Here is a 27,103-nt window from a genome sequence, read left to right as displayed (position 1 = left end):
CAACATGAGTCGTAATCTGTACGCACTCCTGTACGAGATGTACGCAAACTTCCAAGCTACCTACTACGACAAGAACCCCGAGCCGTTGCTGACAAAGAGTGAATTCCTTCGAGACGTCCCCTTATTCGTTATCAACTGTTCAAAACAAAACGAATCTTTGAAGTACGGACCTGTCGACATCCGTCTTGAATTTGAAGCTAAAGCCAACCTTTCCGCTGAAACATCGGCGTACTGCTTGATTGATTGTTCACGATCGTATTGTCGAATACAACCCGCTCAGTGGTGGAGTGAAAAAGTTGGTATAAAAGCTGACCCGTTCCCACCATCTCGCACAGTTCAAAGATGGAGCTTATCGTTGACATACAAGGCTTTCGTAGACCTTTCAACAATACCTTCACATTGAAAGAATTGGCTATAATTTCAATCTACTCGGAAGCATCTCCATCAATGTTTTTCTTCAAGACACCTTACGAATGGGATTGTCTGGACGTGAAATACAAAAGCCAAAATTCTTGGTTAGAACGCGATTTTCACGGTTTACCTTGGAGCTGTGGAACCATACCGTTTGAGGAAGTTGAATGGACCATTGAAGACAGGCTGTGCAAAGCTGAAACCGTGTACGTAAAAACAGAAGAAAAACGAGATTGGTTGCTCAAAATTGTCCCGAAAGTTCAAATCATCGATATGCTGGACTTTGACTTTCCGTCGCTTCAAACCTTGCAATAAACTTCAGCTGTGTCTCTAAGATGCGACGTTCATACAATACCGAACGCAATTTGTGCAGCACACAACGTTTTGATACTTCAAAATTGGCTACAAAAACATCATACTGTTCGGATGGCGAGGGTGTACGATTTGTGTTACTGCGCAGAAGCGTCTACAAGAACGGTCCCGCATTTCTGGCGAATATATCATCCTGGTTATGATACTGTTGAATAGAATTATTGTACTATCGTTGTGAAGTAATTGTCAACTGTATCCTAAAAATTGTACTCAGTAAAACTGTTTTTTAAGGAATATTCATGAAATAATTTTACACCTTCACCTTTACCTTAGCTCTTAAGAGAGAATTTTTTTCAATGCAAAGCTTATGTAAGATTCAACCTTGCTCTCCATCCTTGACCGAGCTGTACTCAAACCGAGTTATGTTTTGCATTCCTAGAGCGATAGTAACCCAACACCGCAGATCCTTGGCTCTGAATATACATATACTACCGCAGCTATCGGTCGACCTTGCACTCTGGTCTTGTCTGAACCCGTCCAAAATTCATCGTAGAGTTCACATTACAGTTACAAGACGCAAACGCAGCTCGAAACCCTCCATCGTTGCTTAGTGGTGTTCGAAGTAGCATATTCTTAGATTTTAAGACTTAATCCTAGATACAATTACAAGGTACAAAGCGCACGTAGGATTAAAGGTATAAAAGATGGTTAGACGATAAATGAAAAAATATTCATAATTTCAATCTTTTTTTTTTTGTTTGTTGAACGTAAGTACTTCCACAGGACACTGAACATTTGAATGTGATACTCAGATTATACGTATACGAATTCAAGTTGACCGTACGGTCCGCCAAGATAGCGTAGATGCAACCGTCTCTCGTTACTGGCTGTCGTCACCTTCTGGCACAAATCTTCATCTTTTTGGAGGGCCTCGGTCAGTCGGTTCGGTAGAAAAATCGTGAAAGAGTCCTCCAAGTCCAGAACGATTTTATCACCAAATTTCTTTTTAACCCGACGAACGCCACTGACTCGGTATTCGAAGTATACAACGAGGTCCGAAAGCATTTTCAAGGGCAGAAGTGTCTCCAGGCGAGCGACTTCGTTCAATTTTGAAAAGTCCATGATCGTTACTGTCGGATTGTATGTGCTCAAAATCTCTTGTAAGTTGATTGAGGTCAGATCTGATTTTCAGCAGATGTTTTACTTCTCCAATATTCTTGATGAGCAGTTCTAGTCGTTTCTTCAATTCACGTTGTTGTTCCAAAGCACTTCTCATTTGCAAGAAGAAGAACAGCTTCAGACTGACGATGAAGTTTTCACTTTTGACTTATATAACGTTCCCCCACCATATAATTTGAAATTTGGTGGAGGGTAAAGAATGTCACGTGGTTGATATCAAATACATATGTTTGTGCATGCGCGCGCACCTTTTAGCATTCTTAGAGCGATAGTAACCCAACACCGCAGATCCATGGCTCTGAATGTACCGCGGCTATCGGTCGACCTTGGATATCAAACCGACATCCGAGTAAGTGAAAAACAATTCTCAGAACCATTAATCTTGGAATGTCACGTGGCTGATAACGTGGAAAAGGAATGCGAGGTGGATGATGTTACACATCAGCGCTATCCGAGTGGATAAAAAACAATTCTCGGAACAATTAATTTTGGAATGTCACGTGGTTGATAACGTGGGAAAAGAATGTGGGGGTGGTTGATGTTACACATCAGCAGTCCTACCGTGGGAAAGAAATTCGGAGTGGTTAATGTTACACATCAGCAGTCCTATCGTGGGAAAAGAATGCGTGACGGTAAAAAAGTTTTCGCCCCCGCTGCGCCCTCTACCGTTGGCAGGCGAGCACTACAGACTTTGACCCTCAGTCAGTAAGATTGTCGGTAAAACAGCATCATTTCGACCCTCAACTGATAAGAATCGCCGGCAAAGCAGTGCGATTATTATTGTCGACCGATACAACTGTCGGTAAGATTGCACGTTTTTGACCTTAAGTCGGTACGGCAGAGCACGTTTCATCTGACGAGAGTGGGGTAACCTTCAAGGGCTTGCGTCCGGGATTTGCGGAGCGGTTCGGTCGGTAAGGAAGGTGTTTGTACTGAGAACTCTCCTTGCTATACTACTACCAATCAACTAGACGTATTACCTGACGACACGGTGAGGTCGGTGATCCGGTCTCCGAACTCTGCTAGTCTGCTTATTCTCAGCTCAACCCATGCTCAACCCGCCAGGAGACAGCTTCACTACTATCTTGCTCTCGTTTTGATTTCCTCCGGTTACCTTCCCTTCTTCCTTCATCGCCATCGCTATCGTTTGTTCTATCGCTACCGTCTTCTCACAACTCGCCTGCCGTTTGCATTATCGTTTATATCGTTCCTCTCCTTTCGATTACCTTCCTTCTTACCCTTTTCTTTGCCACAGACAAGTTTAGTTTAAATTAGAATCAGTTCTTGTGTGCCTGAGTCATCAGCTAAGGTGTGGCTTCTGCCTTTGTATTGTATCGTTACGAAGTTGCTCATAAATTCTATTTTTTTTTCTCGTATTCATGTTTCTTGGCTGCATCGTGTGATGCCAGTTTTCGATAGAATCATGGTCCACGACTCTGAGTCGCGTTAAGTCGTGTGACTGCATGGTTTCAATAGTTGACTAATTCCGTGTCTTTGAGCGACCTTGCAACTACCGAATAAGTAATTCTTTCATATTTGTGAATTATTCCGATTATCTGTAAATTTCTATTAGTCTGCTTCTGTAATTTCAACCGTATCTTGAGCTATATTGACCAAGCAGATTATAATTGTCCATATATGTCCGCTCCATTATACATTTGTGGCGGTGCCCGTGTTGATTATTACGAATTTCGAATCTCAGTATATGTATTTCCAATAAAGCCGATACTATTTTACCCAGAATTTCAGCACTTTTCTGGTAATTCCTAATAATAATATTACCCAGAAGATACGATTGTGTAACAATTTGAAATCCTGCATTATGCCTGTGAGATAGTGGATAATTTTATTTCTTAAAGAAACTCGAGAAGAAAGTGAACCATATATTATCATCGAGAAACTTTTTGTAATAAGAATCCACATACTGACTGGTAATTTGCGGACACCGAGTAAGCTTTGTCGATATTTTTTAGTCGCAATTATAGGAAACCGTATTTTTATGATGTTATTCATGACAAAATAAATATTTTTTGCTATTTTGACCAAGAAATATTGTCAAATTGTACGCAATGCCCACAAATTACCAGTCAGTACTGGAATTTTTGTCACAAAAAGTTTCTCCGTATATTAATAATGATATAACTAGCAATTGCGACTCGCGTCAATTTCTTTTCATGCGCAATAGCAGATTATAACTATGAGTATCATTTGATAACAGTAGTACGTTCAGCCGACAGGATAAAAATTGACTTTACGGATAATGTTGCGTTGGAAACAGGATCTACTAATCTGCAAGCTATGGGATGATTTCCCTTGAAAATCAGTTATTAACAAAGAGCCGTGGATTTTTTAATAATGTTATTCATATAATTCTGAACATCACAAAATTTGCCCTGTGAAAACCAGATTTCACCTGTACTTTGTAGCACTGTGAGAAACTACGAATTGACAATAATTAATATATAGCATTCCAACAATTGAAAGGAAAAATATGATTTGATAAGTACTTCAATATTTATGTCGAAGGTAAAATATATTTTTCGTCATATTTCCGAAAAGTTGTATTACTGTAAGACAATGTTCACAGCTTGTCAGACTTTTATTATTCATTCCAGTTAATTTGTAACGAACCTCATGATAGATTCATTTTCATATGTATTCAAGAACTTGCGCAATTTTTCTTAATTAAAACCCAATTACCGCTTCCAAATTTTTGGAAAACTCTTAAATTAGGCCTTCGACATATCTTCAACGTGCTTCTAGCAAAGAGAAAGATGTTTCAGAAATTTTCGGTCATTTTCAAAACTTGAGACATCAAATTTTTTCAATTCATAATTTCAAAAATGCTCAACAAAGCAATAAGATACTTCTTCATCGGAATATTCCTGAAACGACTAGAACTGAAAATGAAGTAGTTCAAAAAATTTTCAAAATATTTACCGATCGAAATTGCTTACGTAAAAAACTTCGAAAAAATAAATTGAGCATCTTAGAGATGCGACTGTCGCCTATAAAAGATTTTATATTTTCAGGTAAATATAAACGATACAGATGCATGTACTTGATTGACATTTATTTTTTCGTCGCATAATTTCGGCATCCTTAATATTAATTGTACGGGATTTTCTCAACTTTTCAGTTTCACGATGACAACGGCACGTTACCAACGTTTTGCACGCGATACATAGTTGTTGGTTATGCAGAACTTCTTTTACCGACGTGATCAGCTGCTTGGTTGATAATACGTGAAAATGTTAATACCCCCAAACTCGGCCAGACCCGGCAAACTGTTACGAAAAATAACCCAGGGTTATAAGTCTTTATAGGTATGTCCTCAGTCAACGTCATAAGCATCATCTAGGAAGGACAATAAAAAATGAAATTTTAATAAATTAATTGTATAAAAAAGATCAGAATTTGTGAAGAAAGCATGCAGATATGTAACCGAAGAAGAAAAAATCGTACTTGCTTTATTCACATATACAAAAATCATGGCTTGCTTTATTTCGAGACCTAGTGCAATACTTCGTGCAATATCTATATCTACTCCATTACTACTATGTTAGTAATCCATGTTCATTTCTAGGTCCCTGATACAGTTTTTCCAAGGAAATACGTAATTGAATGGTAAGTTTATTGGTCTTCATGAACTAGTGCATTGTACAATAAAACATAGTTGAAGATATTGAAATGAATCGTGTACGATACTGTGCAGTATCGCACGGTCTTGTCCAGTCGATAAAGGGTGAACGATCATTATCGTATACGATTATCTAACCTAAGCTCAAAAATACAGTTTTATATATCGCATTCGATATTTCAGACATCTAGCATGCGCTATCTAGGGTCCTCAATTCAGAATAGAGCCCCTGTAGCGCGATTCTGTAACTCGTTATGCTGTCGTTATGGACTCATAACGACAAGTTTCGTTATGCTACCGACCGCGTCGCTATTATAACGACAAATGCGATTCTGTACACTATTCTTAGCGAGTTTTGTCGTTATTAATAACGAAAAGTGTCGTTATGATGTCGTTACGGTGCGAGCGGATAGCGAGGCTCAGAGACCCCCTCGTTACGCTATAACGACGATTATAACGACACTTTGCACACGAGCTAGAGGAGTGGTGTGCGTTTCCCATATTTTTCTCGACTCCGAGACAGTGCTTCGAAAAGTGCTCCGAAAGTGAAAAATAATTACGACGTTTGAAATAACAAGTAAGTAAGTTGAATTTTGCAGTAATTAGGAATTATCAATGCAGATTGACTTCAGAAAAAATTGTAGAATAGATTTCATTATTTTCTAAAAAAGAATAACATAACCTATAAATTGTAGTGTTGCTCCGAAGAACCCACAAAGTTGCTTCCACAAATATAATTATTCATTAATTTCATTAATAATTCATTTCTACTATTAAGTCTATTATTTACGCTGTTTCTTTGATTATCTTCAATCTCAAAGGATCATGGCTATCGAATACCTTGCTTGGGATGTATTCGTTCTTGAGGAAAGATTACGTCGACTCGAACGTCGTGTGGAAAGAAGGCGACTGAGAGATGCTCAGAATCCTTTTCAGCTACCACGAGAAGAGTTTCTCAGCCTTTTTCGCCTGCCTCAAGAAGCTGTGATGAATCTTGGTTAACACCTCAGCAAAGCAGCATAGGTTCAGTTTGAGTTTTATATACATAATATGCATATTATATTTAGTCTACTTTTTTCTAAATCAATATATTTTCCATCAGGTGATGCTGGATATCCGTTGGAGCCTTGGCTGTTAACACCGCTGGCCAATTTTCCTGAAGATACGCGACAACATCAATATACACAACAGTAGTAAGGCTAGAAGCGTCGTCGAGCGGTTTTTTGGAGTTTTTAAATCTGTATGGAGATGCTTGTCATACCAGCGAGTCTTGATGTACGAACCAGCGTTCGCAGCGAAAATTGTTAATGCGTGTGCAGTACTGCACAACATGAGAGTGCAACTACGATTAAACAATGAAGATGCATACATCCCGTAGAGAATGATGTTGATCCGATGGATCAAGATGAAGAATACAACAGACGAGGACCACGCGCTTTGGCTCAATGAATTCAACAACAAATTATGAGAAAGATTTCCCAACTTCCGTGATGCGGAAGAATAGAATACAGAATATGGAATGATGTTTATGGTTAAATTGCCAACAAGTATAATGTTTAAAGGTGATGAGAGAAATTGACGACAACAGAGTCAGGGCGGTGTTACGCTCCGACGTACTGCCTTGGCGTACCTTTTTCAAAATTCCATGTCATTTCATTTCTTTAATATCTTCAATGCACAGATATTATTTCATCAAAATCTCATAGGCTCATAGGAGTAAGGCTGCGGTCAAGCATCTCTATACGCCAGGTTCGATTCCTGGCTCCGTCGTTAATTTTTCAAAATCACCAATTTTTCGAATTTACATTCCTTCAACTATAATGTTTACAATTGATTGTACATAAAGAAATATTCAATTGTGTTTTTAAAGTATAACTTTATTTTATAAAAAATATTCACCTTTTTTAACCTGAACAAAAAATAAAAACGCGAAAAATCTTTATTCTAAACTAGACCTCAATTTTTTTTCAAATGGTATTGTTTTTAAATAGCTTTGCCTCCATGAAATTAACAAACTCAAAGACTTCTTGAAGTATTGAAAATATTACAGCTACAGTTATGATCTTTAGTAAAAAATGGGAGTAGTTATATAATTTTACTCTTCAGAATATTGGTTCTACGTGAAGAACCCAATGGTGGTCCATGCAAAAAGAATAGTGAGGAAAACGTAGAAGCAGTAAACGCTGCATGGGGATTCACGACACGTGGTCAAAGGGCTCCTTTTAAGAGTATGAGTGCAAATAAATTTTTTTACTCGTATTGAAATTTATTAAAAGTATTAAACGGTGTTAAGATCGTTAAGATATAATAACAATGATGATATTTATATTTACAATGTTCACTATACGATGGATTTGCACTGACTGTGACTGAGTGATTGTGCGCGCCTCGATTTAAACCTTCATGCGCGCCACCGCGGCACGAATTTCAATTATTTTAAGGCGAGTTTCGATAAAATTCTAGTTACTTACTAAGGATTTGTCACAATACGTCACTTCCTGTCGGTATCCATAACGACGATTCGTTATCCCATTCTGTAACGTCGAAGTGTCGCTATTCGTAGTTACGGAATCGCGCCGTCGTTATGAGATTGTCGTTACACGCGGCGAAATTCGTTATCGTTACGATAGCGTTCCGAATCGTTATTCTTATAACGAGTTACAGAATCGCGCTACTGATCTGTGTATAATAGAGATCGGTGGACACAATAATCCATGTCTTCCAATCTCCCTACTGGACTTTCGCACATTGAGACTAGAGTAAGCAGTCCAATCTCTGCACTGATATATATATACACTGGATTGGACTACGTGTAAGCTCGTGCGTCCAATTGAACAATTTAATTTCCGCCATCTTGTACAGAAAGTTGTCACAAAATGCGCGCTAGATTTGAACTGCGTAATATATGCTATTTAGATCTAACGATATATTCGTCACATAAAAAAGTTTTTGACGAGTAAAATAATGTTTGATACATTAAATGAAGAACAAATCATTTTTTCGAAGGTATATTATTATTTACAAATATATGATGTAAAAGATCATTAAATAATATGACGAAAAACTTGTATTTAAGCGTGATTTTTCTTTATGTTCAAAAGAAGTCCTCAATTCTAAGAAGTTTCCGTCCATTATCCTTTATCCTATGGTGGGCTGAATTTCATACGGATTATTCAAAAATTTGTATAACACTAATTCAACCGTTAGGCAATCCATTTACCATCCATTGATCATCAAAGTGGAGCTTAAGACATGTAAAAAAAGTTTTGAATTAAATTATATCGAATTGGGTGAGTAAAAACTTTATTCAAAAATATGGAGAATAAAACATTCCTTGCAAACGTTAAGGAATTTTTATAGAGTTGCGTGCGATAAACCACAACAATATAATTAGTAGTATCAATCCACAATCCATTCACATGAAGAAAAAGTTACAAGCACAATCAAAAGAAAATAAAAAAGATGTACATATCTGAGCATGCAAATCAGGTACAAATGTGTAGGTGCTCATGTAATTTGGTTACATTCACTGTGGTGGGCCGATCGGATTCATCCTGAAATTCGGTCTGCTGCAAGTTTTCACCTACAGATAAGTTACTAATAAATAACGACAATGGAAATACACAGAAATGTGTCACACACGATTTTTCTGTAACAGAGCACTTTATAATCTGTAGGTAATTAACCGCTTCGACGACATTGACGCAATAGTGCATCACATCAACGTGTCTTTATGCACACTGAGTTTTCTCTGACCTAAAAGGGATTAATAGTTTCAGATCTTACCAAATAACGTTGGGATACTGCCTTTTCGTAAAGTTATATAATTTTTACTTTTCTTCTGAAAGCAAGAGAGTTCAAAGTGGTCGGAACACAGAAAGCTATCACTTGATGGAGACCACGGACCAATGTTTATATTTGCGATCCACTGCTTCATAATATCAGGTTCATCCAATGGGAACCTACATAACAAGCAAAGTTTAAATTTATTAATTCACACGTTATGTTGCATTGAGTAACGGTACTTACTTGAAGAATGAATAGCCACGTCCATATTCCCTTAATCGGTGACAAGATGAACACTCTGATTTTGGGTTGTCAAATATAGTTGGTACACTGTTCTTTTTCAATGTAATTAGGAATCCTGTCCTATCAAAGCAGTCATTTGTAAAATGAGCCGAACACAATGTGCTATTTCGGTTTGGCTTCCAGTCCTTCCTCTTCATTTCTTTTAACCACTGCTGAAGGCGCAACACATCTTTCACGGGAAATCTACATATCGAATTATAATTTAATCCCTGAGTCAATAATACCCGAGTTTTCAATTTCAATTATAATAAGATCGGTTCATAATTCAAATATTGTGAATTTTTACTGACACGATTCGTACGTTATAATACTCGTTAAATATAATTAGTAAATACTTCGGATGCTGACATAACCTCTGCAAGTTATCATTTGCAGAACGCTTCAGCGTTGTATACTCACTTGTGAAATGATCGCCCACAATATTTTGATTGCTTTGTTTTGCAAAAAACGCAGGTACTCATTGTTACCTCAATAATTGTTACTGTAATTTTCCATCGCAATCGATTATATACACATACATATATCACGTATATATATATATATCTGAAGTGACAAGAATCTGTACAAAATGGCTACCGTTCAATTGGCGTGACGGCACCACGCACGAAGTATAGATACAAGGAGTCTGAACGTAATGTTGAACGAATGGTCGTAATTTAGGGGACAGATTTTTTTGCCGGTAGAGTGCGCCACTTTTTAAGAAGCACTCGTTTAAATTCTTACGCGGGAAGTCTTGTTGCTATTGACACCTCTCTGGAAAAAAATATTCTGAGAAATGTGGAATTAAATACAAAGTTTTAGGATTTACATTTAACTTTTCTCTCCGTAGCACTTTTATTAAAACATTTGACTAGAAAATGCCCCCGCATTATTATGAAATTGTTAATTATTTTTTTTGTTAATTCTTTTTTATGCTCGTCACAGCCAACAAAAATTGATATATTTCTTGTCGTATCGTCATTTATATCAGAGATTGTTGAAGAATCATTATTTAATAGCAAGCTACAATTGTTTTCATTGTCGTCATTAGTATGTGATTTTGGCTCAGCTTTCTTCCTCAAATGAACTTTCTGGTATTCATACACATATACACTACCATCTTTTAAAATCTCTCGATCAGTTTTAATCACATTCTCTGGATTAAAGTGTAATTCGCAAATAAAACTGCTAGCTTTTAATTCTTGTCCCAAAGCTGAGCTCCATTTACTACGCAATTCAACATCCTTAAAAGTAATATATATTTTTATATTTAAGCACATAAATAAAAATATTTTTCAAATATTAGAAAACTACATAAATTTTAGAATTATTTGTTAATAACACAAATTTTCAATATTATTTTGAGGTTACTCACTTTTGGTGCTTTGAATAAAGCTACTTTCTCTACATTCTCACTTGCCTTTCGGCCACTAAGACAACCATGAACAGCACAACACCTACCCATTGTTTTCTTAAAATTAATTTTAAATAGATAAATTTTTATTTTATATTTAATTTAATTAATTTTAACATTCGCGAGCTAGTATATGGTGTATGTTTACGTGTAATAATAATAATAACAACGGTACGTCCTGAGTACTTGCGCAGCCAGTGGCAGAAAAGAGAACTATGATTTAGGTTTATTATTGCGTACATTAATACTATGAAAACCCCGATACCGTTCGGACTCCTTGTATCTATACTCCGTGGCACCACGCTTAATCCAATCCAGTGTATATATATATCAGTGAATCTCTGTATTGAAGATGCGTCCACGAAATCATGAGAAATAAGGGTTCCGCTACAGCGGCGCTGTCGTCACTCTGGACCGATAGCTATATGTATAATAAATGTATAGTCTCCATGATACCGCACTTATTTACGTTTATTATAATTATTATAATTTTGGTCACTTTATCACTGTATTACTATATTTATAGGATCAGAACGTCCGGAGCGACGCTGGTAATAAAACCGTGCACTATTAAATCTGGGAGTTTCGTGGACGCTTTTTCTGCCTCTCCGCCTTAGAGATTGGACTCCTGTACTCTAGTCTCCACGCTTTCGCATTTGAGAACAACAATTCATACCGCTATTACGTGCCAGCCGGTATCCACGGCGGCATCCTCTCTGCGACCTAGCTTACCAGCGTGCAGTTACCATAAGAGAGCCTTACGAGCTCTTACCAATAGTTGTAGATTAATACCAACACACATAGTTACCATCGTAACGTCCAAATTCTTATATCGATAGTTCTCATACGCTAGATTAACCGTTATTTCATCAGTCAAATTCATAACATAGGTATATGGTATATATATTTTTTTCTCATTCAACCATTATACCTTTCAACATTAGCTTTCACATAAAACCTTTGATTTACGATCCCAACCGCAATAACCCAAAGTAATAAACACCTACAATAGTTAAGATAATCGAGTAAACTAAACACCGGAAACGTGGGAAGAGAAATCATGGATAGCTCACAGAGACAGAAACCCTTATTCTCAGAATTCAGGACAGCGGCTTCACTTTAATGACGATAATCCACCACCGAGATCTCATGCACTAACCAGAAACCTTACCCCCAATTATTTCATCATCCTTAACCAATCATCCGAGACCCGCGAGAAACCGCGACTCCTTTTGAACTCCTCCTACTTTCCCTCCGATTCAACCCTTCCAGAGAACAGAAAAACAAATAGAAGAACTTCAGACATCATAGAGTACATAAGAGAAGATTTAGACATCATAGAGGGCAGATCAGAACTTTACCGAAATCCTAGAATCAGATCACATTATAATTAATTCAGAATCTCCGAGACTTATTAACAGTTTGTGACTGCGATAGTGACTAACATCAGCTTGTACCACAACTGTAAACCTACCATTGAGAGCTAGAAGGAGTTTGTTAATAAATGTGCAGTTAACCCAAGTGTTGTTATAAATAATTATTTCAATAACGCGTAGTGATAACGCACGAGCCTTACCTGACAAACTCTTAGAATTGTAGGCGAGTTGAACGAGAAGATCTGAGGAGCTGATCAGCGGATTCCCGAGATTTACATATACTAACTACGTAGGTCAGGAGAATAATTTTAATCACGCAGCGAATCAGAACCGACTTGAAACGCTCCTCTCTGAACTTATACGTAACACCGCAATGTGTTGGCTTCAAAAAGACGAGAATGTGAATTTTTATTGGAAGAGAATTTTACAACAAGTTCGACTGATTATTCGATCGCGCCTTTTCGCTCGTCGACTAATCATGGGAATCAGATGCGTTTCTCGTGCGAGAATTTCACCAACGGTATATTATAGAAAAGGGAAGTACTCCTAATGTGCTTCAGCCTTTAGTTCATAGTCAATTTTCTAACTAAAACGTAAATCATGTTTGAAGGCGTCTTTTTTGCGTTGACTTCATACTTTTCGGTTCTAAGTGAAAGTGCGGCATTTGCTAGCCGACGCGGGTATAAAACTTGCGGGATGCTTTAACAGTGATGACTCGACCCTCGGTGACGCAATGAGTAGGTATATATCATTCTAGGGTGTCATCTTTTCAGTTTTCTCTAAAATTACGTGAGAGCAAATGACGATACTGGTAAATAAATAAAAGAAATTGAAGAGCAAATAGAACGATACGCACTCGGGACGAATTATCATTTTTATCGTCGCAGGTATACTTGGGGACAATGAATCTGAGACGCGTACTGAGACGGCTAATTTTTTACACTACACAGTTATGTTGGTAACACAGAGAAACCTACAGCGCCACAGTCGGCCGAGCGCAGAACAAACTCAATCTCAATAAACATAACATAACCCATGACCGTCGAATCTAACCTTAGAATACCGCAGAGATAATGACTTGTTACGTTGACTGAGGATATAGGTATATAATCCTCAGTCAACGCTTGTTAGTTTGACGCGTATTCTAAGGTTAGATTCGACGGTCATGGGTTATGTTATATTTATTGAGAATGAGTTTGTTTCCCGCTCGGCCCACTATAGCGCTGTAGGCTTCTCTGTGTTGCCAACATAACTGTCTAGTGTAAGAAATTAGCCGTCTCAGATTTATTGTCCTCAAGTGTACGTGAGTTCAAATTTGCCGCGACTCAACCCTCAGCGACGTAATGAGTTCCTATCATTTTTACCAGTTTTCTTGAAAATTACTAGGGAGCAAGTATCAAAATTGGATGATACGTGATGAACAATCGAGGAGCACTTGAAAGCAATTGTCACTTGGACCGAATCGACATTTTTATATTTTCTCTTTCGGATACGATTTCGAATCCGCCGCTCGTCGATATAACCTAAAGACCAGTTGCTCTGGTTTTTCACGATTTTCTCAATAACGTGACAGGAGCAAATAGCTAAATTGGTAGGTTGCGTTTAAACAGTCGCGGAGCAATTAGGAGCAATATGCACTAGGGTGGAATTATTATGTTTTTGTCAGGTATGTACGTGAGCTTGAACTTGCCGCGACTTGCCTCTCGGCCACACAATTATGAGTTGGTATCATTTTTCACAGTTTTCTCGAAAACTATGAGGGAGCAAATTACGATATTTGCGGAGCAATTACAACCAGTCTAGGAGTCTAGGAGCAATTATTAGAAATTATCAGATTTTCCATATTCCTTCATTCGCTTAGACGACATATTAAATACAATTTGATCACACTCCGCCTCGTGAAAAGCCCCTTCTCGGTTTTTCTTCATTTATTTGACACTATGCAAAAGCAATCTACAAAAATAATAGAATAGTTTGGAAAAATTAAGAAGCACTTGAAAAGAAATGTCATTTCTTTTGAATAACCATCTGTTTGTTCCAAATATTAGTTTCAATTTGGCGCCATTTTACCGGGGCTTGAGTACGCAAAACTTTTTTTTTTTTTGAATTTTCTTGAAAACTGTGTGGCAGTAAATATCAAAAGTTAGGAAGGAAGTAAGAGCAATTAAAGAGCAATTATTTGCTACATGAAAGTCTTTGGAAATACGCGAAACACCCAGCGGTTCCCGGTATATCAATACATTATGCAACAAGAGAATAGGCGACCTTTATTCCTGTCTTGCATACAGGAATTTATTTCCAATTTAACTCTGGCCACATTATCGGCTTGAAAAATGGGATTCGATTTTGCAATATCGTGTTATAAAATTCCGAATAGTGATTATTGATGGCAAATTGAATAGTGAAAAATGCATAGTAGCATACGGATGTTGGTTGGCGCGAGCGGGTCGGGTGTAGCGGGTCACGCAGGGGAGGGGGCTTCCCCCTATCTAGAATAAATACTTTGAATGTGCAATATCCAACGTTACGACGTTCAGTTACAATAAAAGTAATAAAATAGTTGTAAAACTTGTCGGGACAATTTTGACTTGCAGTTATTATAGTTATTTTAAGAAATGTATGATCCAAAATATTTAAATAAACCGGTAAAGGTATTTTGTGTATAACAAATCATAATAATTTTTTCTATTATTTGTGAGTGTCATCATTTTGTTAATCTAAAGGCTATAAGATTATTGAAAGTTTGTAATAACACAGAAAGAAATAGTTCAAAATTGAAAAAGAAGAGAGATAAGCTGTAGAAAAATTGACAAACTAATTTACAGGATAAAAGTATAAGTGGGAATTATATGCTCCTTTCGTCCCGTTTTTCAGGTAAGCGATTTGAATGACGAAAGTTAACATTTCGGTTCAGTCGGGAATAAATGCAATTTTTTTCAATCTTCTCGAAAATCATATGGGAGCAAATTACAAAAGTTAGAGAGCAATCAAGAGCAATTAAGGAGTAATTATTTTGCGTTAAATTTTTTGAGACATTCGATGGCCGCAGGCCAACTTCACATAGGTTCTAAAATCTTTTTTCGTGTCAGAAGCACTGATATCGGTGGGTGCAGCTAAATTTCTTTGTATTACAAAGATACATACGATCAGGGCCGTAGCAACCTTACAGATTACAATCGTTAATGAAAAGAAACCAAGTGGCAAACGTATAAAAAAACATAATTACACTCGTCAATGTCCCTTTACTTCTGAAAGTCGCATATCTTTGCAACATCATGCCTAATATATTTTTTTCTGGTATCTGAAGCTCAAGACAGAGCTTGAGGTTGCAATAGTTTTTGACACAGTATTGAACGCGATCGTCTTTCCACAAAGCGGTAAAATCTTGGCCACATTCAAACGGTGGACACAGAAATTGACGCGACGTGACATCCTAACTTTTCGCAGTTCCTATACCAAGCATCATTCACAAAGAGTATCCGCATCTGGTGGAAAATATATCTAGTAGGAGGCAAATACGCCTGGAACATGACCGCACGAGTGATTTTACAAGGTTTAGTGAGCTGAATATTGAACATCAATCTTCTTTATTTGCACACGAGTAATCTCACAAGGTTCCCTACAGTTTTCGACCAGTATCAAAAGGCACGCGTCAGCTTTGTTCAGACTGTGGCGGATTTAGCTTCGAGACCCCAAAACGTCGATTGTTTGGAAAATGCCGGCGTATTAGATTTGTTACGCCCGTTGCTTTCCGACGTTGTACCGTCGATCCAGCAAACAGCAGCTATTGCATTGGGCAGATTGGCCAACCACGATGATAGAGTAGCACAAGCAGTTATTAGGCGAGACATCATGCCACAGCTACTTAGGAACATCGATAAACAAAATGTAAGCATAATTCATTAAGCCATACTTCTTTGGCTTTGCGTACATTTTTTACTGCTCAGAACTAAAGGAGAAACTTGCCTTAGATAGAAATTTTTCAAAAAAGCTGCACTGTTCGTCTTACGAGCCGTAGCTAAACACTCCCCAGAAATGGCATCTGTGATCGTTCACGGAGGAGGACTCGAGGCAATGGTCATCTGTCTGGAAGACTTCGATCTAGGAGTTAAAGAGGCAGCTGCATGGGCTCTGGGATATGTGGCACGGCACAACAAAAGCTTAGCTCAGGCTGCTATCGATACTGGTAGTTGATATTGAATTATCGTGAGAAATTATTGAGCAAAGTTAACAGGTGTGACTCATTGTACATCCTTATTCTAATTCAACAATCAGGTGCTGTTCCACTTCTTGTTCTATGTTTACAAGAGCCTGAACTATGCCTGAAACAAATTAGTGCGTCTGCCCTCTGCGATATAAGCAAACATTCTGAAGATCTTGCTCAAATTGTCGTTGACGCTGGAGCTGTACCTTTTTTGGCAAAAGCTATTTCTAATCCTGATCCTAAACTGAAGGTTAGCTCATGAATTGACCAAACAAACAAGTATCGCAAACGTAAATTGAGATGATTATTATTTTAGATTAACATCTATTATCTTCTTCAGAGGCAAGTATTATCTGCTCTAAGCAGTATCGCTAAGCATTCTGTTGAATTAGCTGAGATTATTGTCGAGGCCGAAGTATTCCCAGATGTTTTAGTCCACATGGCACACCCTGACGATAATGTCGATAGAGCTGCGGCCAATCTTACCAGAGATGTGTGTAAACATACTCTGGAGGTGAGAGTAGGACAAATCATGTACACCAGTTTCTATGTGAATTGACATCCGCAATTCATTCTTTAGCTGGCACAGCTAATTGTCAACACTGGGGGTATTGGTGCGCTTGTCGAACTCGTCGGCACATCCAAATCAGATTCCAGATTACCCGCAATCATGGCACTGGGCTACATTGCTGGACATTCGGATCAGTTGGCAATAGCAGTTATTGGGTCCAAAGTAATTTGTTATAGGGTTGCAAAAACCTTCGATCTACTTCAGTTTTTTAGGTGTACCTAAATTTTCAGAATCTAAATTACAGGGTGTTGTCCAACTGGCTATAGTGCTTCAAGAAGAAACTGAGGATCACATTTTATCTATAACAGCTTGGGCCCTCGGTCAAATTGGGAAACATACTCCGGAACATGCCAAGGCTTTGGCCGTCGCTGATGTGTTTCGCAAGTTATTAGAGGTAGGTGGTTCAATGAAACTGCGTGAATGATGTTCGACCAAGCCTATCAGATTTTATTACATATCACAGCTGTACATGGCACCTAGAAGTTCGGAGGATCTAAAAGCCAAGTGCAAAGGGACAATGAAACAAGTCTTGCAGAAATGCATGCACATTGAAGCTTTGGAGCCGCTTCTGTGCGACGCACCTCCCGAAATCTTAAAGTATATTATCGGCCAGTTCAGTAAAGTGAGTTCTGCAAATTTTTTGTTGGTAATTAACAGAAGGCTTGAGTGCAATAAAGTAGGGATGAAAGGGCTTGGTAATGGAATGAAAGACCTTGGTATGGATTTTAACAATGTAATATATTAAAGGTCATATCAATGGCTTCCTGTTTTGACATTTATATAATAATTTATAAATAATAAGTAGCTATAATACGGTATACAAAGTTCAACATGTAATCTGTTCCTACATTGCCAGATTTTTTATTTTTTATGATTATAGTGAATGATTCGTCTATAATTTTTTTGTAATATACCGAGGAATGTTTTCCTCTTCAATAATACAGAATTCAAAATTTTATGTATATTCATATCACTTTATACTTGATCAATGCCTCAATCAGGTTCTTCTTCTGTTTTTGTTTATTTATATTTAAAAAATAATATGAAATCGTTGTTAGTTTTTTTCTTTGAAAAATTTTCATCCGAGAGAAGCAGGTATAATGTATTATTATATCTAAATTTATGGTCTGTTATAAAAATCTGGTATCTTAGTAAAAATTGGTCAAGCAGTCCTGTAAGGCAAATGTATATAACTGTGTTTTTTTTCTTCTCATAATTTCGCTAATAGAAATTACCAAGTTATAGCGTTTCCTAATAATGATCTACAGTGATTACAATGCTGAGTATATATTACAATTATTTATAGAAAAGGAAACCTCTGAAGGTCTTCCACGTATAATGCCAAATAAATTTGTCCCTGTGAGTTTTTCGACCGCTAGTATTTTCTTGAATACGGGAACGCTCCATTTATGTAGTCACAATTTGTATTGTTTCATAGTTGCATCATTTGGCATTGGTCTAATTCCTGCATTTACCGTGATCGAGGACATTTTCATGTATGAGTTGAAATATCTCCGCTTACTTTGTGTTAGAAATCGAATCTAATATAAGTTTGGAAGATGACAATTTTTTTTTATTCCGAAAATGTCATTTATAATTCACATTTATTAAATCAAGTTTTCTAACAGTGTTCCACCAATGGGAAAATAGAGCGAACTGAGAAAACATACTTTATTAAATGCAAAGTGATTGAACTTGTTATCTTGAACTTTTGACGTACATACAGTGTTATCGCGTCAATTACATCTTCACATAAGAATATTGACAGATAAGGCATTGCGTTTGATATTCACTCAATCATTTTCTAACTCTATACAGTACAAACCTTAATTTCTAATTTCAAGATTACAAACTACATCATTATTCTATGTAGCTGAGTTTTAAAATTTTAATAAGTTTGTATCAAGCTCGTAGTTCGTAGAAAAAAATGACTTACTGTTTTAGCAGTTTGTTTGAAAAGTAGCGTACCTATATATTATATATATGTTTCAGTTTTATAGACATTATTTTTACCTACATTTCTTATTATGCAAGTCCTCTCGGTTTTCTGTTGTTATTTTTTATTAATCTATTAGGATTATTAAATGCAATGGTATACATACGCACTTGATAACTTTCATGAAAAAAAATGGGGTCTAGTGATTGTTAGAGATTGAAAACTGCGTCTAGATATTGTTTATCTTTTCTCTTGATGCAGCTGTAGCAAATGGTCGAGCTTACGAATTTTAAATATAAATACTTTCTAAATGACTTACTCCGGTTTGTCTCATCATGAAGTTGCGTTCACCTTAGATGAGATGTATTTGCATGGTTAGTCTACTTGGTTTAAAAAATTCTCATGAGAAGTGCATGATGCACAGTAAGTGCATCAATATAGATTTTAAGTGAAAAATGAAAAAATCGGAGCTAACAGCTACAGATGAAAGTATAAAAATATGGGCAAAGTAAAACACGAAATTCAAATGCAAATGTAATCGTGATCTATTCAACGGGGTATTGTAAAGCCAAACTGACGATTTTAACTCAAAGAGTGACGATGACAAATACCTGGGCCAGAGCATGCATTCTGTCCAGGTAAGCCTGAAAATAATAAAGTAATATGAAATTAGTTGCAAGTAAAACATAAAAAATCGAATCAGTGAATTAGGAACCAACACTATTCAATGCATACGAATTCAATCATATGACTGAATTAAAATGACTTGAAAGGAGAGCAGAGTTGATGTTATAATATGCTAAATTAAAATCACATGTTGTTCGTTGGCCATTTACAGTACAATGTATGATAAACTTCCAACTAACGTTATCTATTTTACACAATTCTTATGTAGGTTTTCCTCTCTGATTACTTGATTTTATTTTTTTATTTTTCTAGTTTTGTTTAGTTTCGTTTATCTACAAACCTATGGAGATGATATACAGCCTTTTATTTTAAATACAATTGAAAGGAGTCACAACGGCAGCTACGGCAGTCAATGCATATAGTCTTTGGCTTTGTGTCAATAGGACGGTGATTTTTTTAGAACTCATTGATTGATTCTTTTGCTAGACGTATCATTGTTACAATACTGTTTTTTTACAAATTCGTAGTTATGTATTTCAATAAGTGGCAACATTACAGACTTATGTTACTTTCACTTGAACTGATTGAATAGTAGCTTTGTATTTTGCAAGGTATATGCGTCGTATACTTGATAAATAAGGATTTCAACTGTAACTACGGCTAACAATACTCAATGAAAAAATATCAGGGCTGAAGCTTGAACAACTATGGATATACCAGAAGGGGTACATTGAAAAACATGACTTTTGTTCCTATGGCTCATAATTACCTTGCTCACATATGTATAGTAAATGTGCATAGTATTATAGTCATGTTATTGTTGTCATATATAGCGTGTGTAGTTAAATTTTATTTCTCTTCTTAGTATAGACGTTACTATTATTGCCAAGGCATAGAATGCGTCCAATACATAATTGTCTATATTCGTGATGAGAAGCCTAAAATAGTCATCATTGTGATTATTTTCGAGCCGTATATTTTTCTGGCGCCTAGCCAACTGCATGTACTGCTGATTCATTTTATTCCATACACATTCCGCTTCACATTTATGGCATATTTCAGTATAAATATAGGCATTGCTTTCTGCCTCTGTAAATTATAGTCGTAGATGATATACTTATGCTGAAAACTCATTGTATATTTACTTTGGCGTTTATAAACTATAAAAATGCTGGCTGCGAAAACAAGCTGTACTCTTTATACGCTTTGTTCTTTACCTACTAATTGTTATTAATCATTTGTGTAGAAAATTGAAATCTGGGTTCCCTGGGTTCTCAATTGAAAAAAAAAAAATTGACAAAATGTATATAATAGATATTTATTCATCGAGTGTCAAATTGATCTGTCAACATTGTCGTTACTGAATTATGAATTTTGAGAGAGAGGTAATCGTAGGTATGGCTATATGTGCTCCGTTATTTAGGTCTGAGGTGATAAAAAAAACTCTGCGCATAGTGCCCTTAGAGTAGCAAAATTCTATCTAATCCAAACGTATCATGTATGATAGTACAGGGTGCTCTGTCATTGAATACTTGAAGTAATTGTCATGACGCATTTTTGTTTTTGGAGACAGCATTTTCACACAGAAATGTTAGGACCCTGGAGCGAATTTGCCATTTAACCTTTATTTAATATTTCTATATATTCGTGAAAACAGATAATCAACTGCCATAACATAATGTATACTAATTTCAATATTTCTTCATAGTATTTCGTCTTATTCATCAGCTTCGTCGTTCGCCTTAATGCTAGCGTATGTATTAATGTTTCTATTTACCCTTAGCATCTTCAAAAAGCTGCCCAATACCAAAATCGTTTTTCTGTGCCTTCTGAAAATTCCAGAATACAAAGCCTCTCGTACATCCCTTCTGTCGCTTACATCTGAGTCTATACTAGATACCGAAACTACCGATGGCTTTGCTGTTACAGGTTGATGGCCATGAGCCTCGCCAACATTGACAATTACTCGATGCTGATTATTTATCATTTTTGAAATTATGTCTTCAAATCTCTGTGTACCTTTCAGGAGTATTTTGGACCCGCAAAATTTACTTTTCAAGATTTAAAGACGTGTGGATGCTATTTCGATGCTTCATGCAATGTTACACATTTGAGTATATATATATATACATATATGTGTATACTGTTACAATTAATAACTCCGTCTCACTGTAGCTTGTATTTATTACTTGAGGTCAATTCCAAGCTAATATAATTCCACTGGCTTGTTGTTTGACCTCACTCTAATTTTTTACTTGGAAACTTTTAATGGTTCTTGATTTTGTTTTTGATTCCTTCAGTTTAATGTGACTCTCTGCCATTTAGTGTTCATGTTATTTTTCACTCGTCACTCATTCAGTATCTGCGATGTTTTACTGTCTTTCCTAGCACGCTATCGGTACTTTTATACCTGGATACTATCCAAGAGAACGGTCTGATCATAAGCACTGCTTCTTCGTAGGAGGAGTATTTGAATACTTAAACCTCATTTGCGTCAATTTACCTTCTTTTAATTTCAGTTTGCTTATTACTCTGTCGACTATATCTTATCTCAGAATCAACATTGAATTATTTTCAGGCACGTAACTGGGAGTTGTGTTTACAATGTTTATCTGACCTTCTGCGAACATATATTCTTGACGAAAAATATGTTTCTGACGAATTGTCAACAAGAAAATTTGAATTAATAGTGATTGATTATTAGTTCGCACAAATGCTGACTTTTTAGATTATTTTCCAGCTTTGAAATCCTTCCCGATCTTTTTTGTTTCGTGACTGCTTGTATTAGAGTCAATTTTTAATGGCAAATCCATCACTTCATTTGCCTTTCATGTTAAATTATTTTAAGATATTCACAAATTTGTATCAATTGCAAAATCCACGTACAACGGCCACTATTAAAATTGATTAGAAATCACATAAGTCACATTAATGTTTTTACCGTTAACTCTTACAGCTGGATAAATTATTCTTCATTATTTGGATTTTTTTTCAATTTGACGTGCTGCTTGACGCACTTTCTGTGAAATTAATGAAGTTTCAATGTAAGAGGAGGATATATCCATCTGTTGTTACCAGAGCCGCTGAATCTCTCGACCTCCAAGCTTATACTGAGTGCTGCAACTGAAATGAAAATGAAAGAAAATAAGTCAATCGGCTATTTTTTCATGAAGATATATTTAGATCCTTGGTAAACAGTATGAACCAGGCTAAATTCTCGTGCTTGCCAAAATTCTGTATGTCAACAAGCTAGCGTGAAAACATTTCCGTCCTAAAGTTTATTTTAATAAAGTTATTTTAGTACATAGGGTGCGAGAGAGGAAATTAATATATTATTTTTTAATCCTATGTAAATATACTTACTTACATATTTGTCCGTGCATATGCATATCAAACATATATGTATGCGAATGTGGAAATGCCTGAACATAGCGAGAGTGAAAAACTATGTGGACAAAGTACAAGAGTGAGAAAAAAAAATTAAAGTAACTTTTAAACTATGCCATGGCACGTTTAGATAGATGTTTACCTGGTAATGATTCTATCTATATCCACGTTACATAAATATCTTGGCGCAACAAAGCAAATTGAAACATTCAATTTGTAATCTGGACAAGCAATGTTACATACGAGGTGTAAGAACTCAGACTGACTATTGACCAGGCTTCGGAAGCCTTATTATCGTTTTCACGTTGTAATGTAACTTATATGATTGTTATTAATGAGCCAATTATATAAACCTCCGTCATACAAGCTCACAATCAATGATTTCTCATACTTCGATCACTAAACATGTATATACATTGAAATACTTATGCGATACATGCTGTGCTTTGGACTCACAACATACGTATTTGTTGTCCACATATTTACATGCGTACGTGACAGATACGTAAGAATTTAAAACAATTTAGGGTACTTGGCCACTCAATGGAACTCTATTGATTTATGAACTTGTTTTCTCTGCGCTGCTGATGTATGCTATGAAATCTATTAACTCTAATAAAAACTGAAAAGTATAAATAAGTACAGGCTCAACGGAACCACTGGTAGAAATTCTACTTCGTATATATTTTTATTTAGATTTAGACTGTAAAAATTGTTTTCCTAGCAAATCATGTAAGAAATTAGCTATTTATATAATCCACCGGCTATGACATTCTTTCATTTAAGAATAGTTATGAGATTCTTGTCCTAACTTGACTATAATGTTGAACATATTTATGTTTTCACAAGTCAAACATGTTAAGAAATGAATTTATAATTATAGATTCTACCTAATGATGCTAGAGCTCGTCGTATGTTTGTTACCACTGGAGGGTTGAAAAAAGTGCAGGAAATACAAGCTGAACCTGGTTCAATGCTACTAGAATTCATAACTATCATTAACTGCTGTTTCCCTGAGGAAATCGTGAGGTTTGTAAAGCTACTAATTACATTGCAAGGAATCCATACTGTATGAATGAGTAATCTGGATTTTGTAACCAATTTAAATCGTCAGTTGAAACTTAGATTGTCCTGAAAAACAAATTAAGTGACGTAAAAATAACAATTAATCAAGTGAAAATGGCTAAACATCTAGAAGAAAACACCAGTTGCTTGTCACATTTTAGTACGAAGTGAAACCACTCACATTTAGTTGGAAAGTCATGCTGATTGTCAAGCAGAGATATGAATATCAATCAACTGAATACTTTGATATATTTTTCATTGGTTCCTCATGAGTTCTTGTTATTTAGATTGAGCAGTTGATATGCAGTACTGGGAGTAACCACCATATTTGTTGGGTGTTTGGTGTGTGCCAGAACCGTATACCTATAAGTATTCAATGGATCAATATGCCTATATCTCTGTGTTGGATATATGTATATTCTCACCTGTAGGCTCACCTACCCACTGTAAATTGTACATGACTTCAGTACTGTTTCCTAATAGCAGCAAACTGAAACGTATGCACTTACAACCAAATGTGGAATTGCAATGTATAGTAAAATATTTACCCATCATTCAACATTCAAATACCATGAAAGAAAAATATTGTTTCACCACTTCAAGCTATTTCAATGAAATGATGAACTGAGGTACTAGTTAACAAATAACTGATCGCCAAGCGATTCTTTATGTTATGGCTGCTCTCTGGTTTTACCTTCTGCTTACAGTTATTATATACAGGAAAATATTTCCCTCAGATGTTACATAGTTATTCTATCACTCTGCATCTGTTCTGACATTGCTCGATAAATTTGCTGTTTGGGATTCACAAATGGAGGGAAGTACACATTTCATTCTGAAGCTGGTTTTTATTATTCCAGATATTATTCGCCGGGATATCCAGACACGCTGTTAGAAGCGGTCGAACAATACCAACCGAAATGTCCATCAGTCTTTACAATGGACCAGAAGATGTCCGATGAATTTTCTAACTCCAGTATGTCATTGCTTCATTACAATGAGGAACGCGGCTAAAAATTAGTGTAACAAGAAAATTTTAATGTACAACTCTTTTTTTTGCAATAGTATAGAAAAATTCACATCAGCTGTGTCCCGACAACTGGGAATACTAAATGTATAAATTCTGTACGTTTGAACCATCATTATGTGTTTATTTGTATTTGTAAAACAAATGAGCATCATGTGTTCTTTTGGAAAGAAAATTACCGACAGGCTGTGAATTCGTAGGTACTATAGATTTAAAAAATCGTTATTTTTATATGGTCGTCTTCATTATGGGAGTAATACTGTGCCAATTGAGAAATATATTGGAACGCCTGAATTATATTGTACGACACGAACACAGTCGGAGGTGGCTGGAAAAACAACACCTACTCTACAAATATTGGGTCAAATCAAACAGCTGAATAACATTACTTGTGTCACTTAGGAAATATGTATATTTGGATGCGAATTTTTGTAATTGTAACAAACTAAAATGGAGTTTTTTGGAATAACATTCTCTGGCTATGGTAATTATATTACGGATGTCATGAGAAAAGGTACTACTTTTACGCGGATTCATCGCAATTTAGATTCAGACTCCCCTGTTCAGCTTGTATGACGAAAATAAACGGGATTACGTTTCAGATTACGTAGAACCGACAAAAGTTCCTAATGCTAAGGATATTTTGGAAGAACGGCTGAGGTTCAATTCTCGACTGAGTTTCAGTGAGATTTACAATAAGCTGGACCCAATTTTGGGTATTGGGAATGGCTTTTCATATGGCAGCCACCAGCGCTTAAGACTTCAAATACGAAAGGGGTTAACGAAACTTGTAGGGCCAACTGATATGTATAGAGTACCAGCGACTACTGGCCAGGATTGGGGATTTTGGCAAAATGATCAGCTTCTTAAAGATGCGGGTTGGACAAGAATAAGTGCAAACTATAAAATGAGGTCTAGCGAACTGGCAAAATATGCACCTGTGTTGTGACATTGATGCGCTATTCATGTTTAATTAAACTGAGCTTGGTGAAATAATATTTTGTCTAATGTCGAGTTAAATTTTATTTTAAATTCGTACTTTTTTTGCTTTGTAATAATTTTTTTTTCTTTCCATTTAGTGGTTAAATCTGCATATTCTGTTTATGCAGAAGATAAAGAAAATTTCGATGCCATTTTTTTTGTTCCAAAGTGTTTTATTGTAACTGATAATCGAAAGAGCGATTAGTTTGCTAAATAATGAATGGCGCGATGTTTGCACACATTTTACACAGTGAAACTTGTCCAATGCATAGATTCATTATATCATTGTTTCACAAAGTCGAGTAAAATACATAGAGAGGATCTCTTGAAATGGGTCCTTGAGTGAAATCATTTTGAATATCCAGTGAAGTTAACTTTGAAATACCCTCGAGGTATTTACGTTTACGGTATTGTGAGCAGAAAATTTTCGTGAAATTGAGACAAGTGAGCTATAGTATTATATGTGTCGATAATTTATCTATGACGAAATCATTGGCACACGAATGCAGTTTGGCTCATTTCCAGGAGGAAGAGTAAATTAGCGAAAAATTAGTTAATAATACAGTTAAATACGTTTTAATTATGAAAATATGCTTATGAATTCGTTATTACATAGTTATAACATTTTTCGTATTTACAATTTACTTTGTCGTCTTTGGCAAGGGTCCAGAGTATCATTTAAGGCTTCTTATTTTTTTTTTCTTTTCAGTTTCTATACAGTTATATCTATATACCAAAATGTTACTTTGAACCAGCGCCACTTTGCGTAAAAAAATACTTTTTCAGTACCTGCAAAAGTATTTCTCAAACAATTCCAACCCCCGTCAATACTACGAGAAAGTTTCTAAGTCATTTTCTTCGATGTACCTCATGTGGTCAGGTTCTCTTCCCCTTTTTAAAGTTCT

At 36.2% G+C, this 27,103-nt stretch overlaps 2 protein-coding genes, 2 long non-coding RNA genes and 1 pseudogene across 8 annotated transcripts; 3 read left to right on the top strand and 2 right to left on the bottom strand.

Moving 5' to 3' along the window:
• Window positions 1-5,774: 5,774 nt before the first annotated feature.
• Window positions 5,775-7,414, top strand: LOC124294033. The gene is made up of 3 exons (XR_006903919.1): window positions 5,775-6,119; window positions 6,364-6,565; window positions 6,645-7,414. It is a non-coding gene; the product is annotated as an uncharacterized LOC124294033 (long non-coding RNA).
• A 1,215-nt stretch (window positions 7,415-8,629) lies between these two features.
• LOC124294027 (THAP domain-containing protein 1-like) lies at window positions 8,630-10,229 on the bottom strand. 3 transcript variants are annotated; one of them, XM_046737626.1, is made up of 5 exons: window positions 10,208-10,229; window positions 10,031-10,112; window positions 9,572-9,814; window positions 9,329-9,504; window positions 8,842-9,125 (listed from the first exon to the last, which is right to left on the bottom strand). In XM_046737626.1, the coding sequence occupies exons 2-5, from the start codon at window positions 10,090-10,092 to the stop codon at window positions 9,028-9,030; spliced, it is 579 nt and encodes a 192-aa protein (XP_046593582.1). In that variant the 5' UTR covers window positions 10,093-10,112; window positions 10,208-10,229; the 3' UTR covers window positions 8,842-9,027. The 3 variants fall into 3 exon arrangements, with proteins under 3 accessions (XP_046593583.1, XP_046593582.1, XP_046593581.1); XM_046737627.1 differs by lacking the exons at window positions 8,842-9,125; window positions 10,208-10,229 and adding an exon at window positions 8,630-8,786 and having other exon boundaries at window positions 10,031-10,191; XM_046737625.1 differs by lacking the exon at window positions 10,208-10,229 and having other exon boundaries at window positions 10,031-10,190.
• A 5,665-nt stretch (window positions 10,230-15,894) lies between these two features.
• LOC107226365 (sperm-associated antigen 6-like) lies at window positions 15,895-25,725 on the top strand. 3 transcript variants are annotated; one of them, XM_015667160.2, is made up of 10 exons: window positions 15,895-15,953; window positions 16,026-16,288; window positions 16,376-16,586; window positions 16,676-16,854; window positions 16,945-17,118; window positions 17,185-17,337; window positions 17,420-17,569; window positions 17,639-17,797; window positions 24,009-24,154; window positions 25,051-25,725. In XM_015667160.2, the coding sequence occupies exons 1-10, from the start codon at window positions 15,929-15,931 to the stop codon at window positions 25,202-25,204; spliced, it is 1,614 nt and encodes a 537-aa protein (XP_015522646.1). In that variant the 5' UTR covers window positions 15,895-15,928; the 3' UTR covers window positions 25,205-25,725. The 3 variants fall into 3 exon arrangements, with proteins under 3 accessions (XP_015522646.1, XP_046593555.1, XP_046593556.1); XM_046737599.1 differs by having other exon boundaries at window positions 16,921-17,118; XM_046737600.1 differs by lacking the exon at window positions 17,639-17,797 and having other exon boundaries at window positions 16,921-17,118.
• On the bottom strand, window positions 22,682-24,031 carry LOC124294035. Its single transcript, XR_006903925.1, has 2 exons — window positions 23,102-24,031; window positions 22,682-22,861 (listed from the first exon to the last, which is right to left on the bottom strand). It is a non-coding gene; the product is annotated as an uncharacterized LOC124294035 (long non-coding RNA).
• LOC124294031 lies at window positions 25,668-26,958 on the top strand (annotated as a pseudogene).
• Window positions 26,959-27,103: the final 145 nt, after the last annotated feature.

This window comes from Neodiprion lecontei, chromosome 4 (assembly GCF_021901455.1).
Source record: "Neodiprion lecontei isolate iyNeoLeco1 chromosome 4, iyNeoLeco1.1, whole genome shotgun sequence".
Classification (NCBI taxonomy): Eukaryota; Metazoa; Arthropoda; class Insecta; order Hymenoptera; family Diprionidae; genus Neodiprion; species Neodiprion lecontei.
Note: the sequence above shows the minus strand (reverse complement) of the source record. Positions and strands in the feature narration are given on the sequence as shown.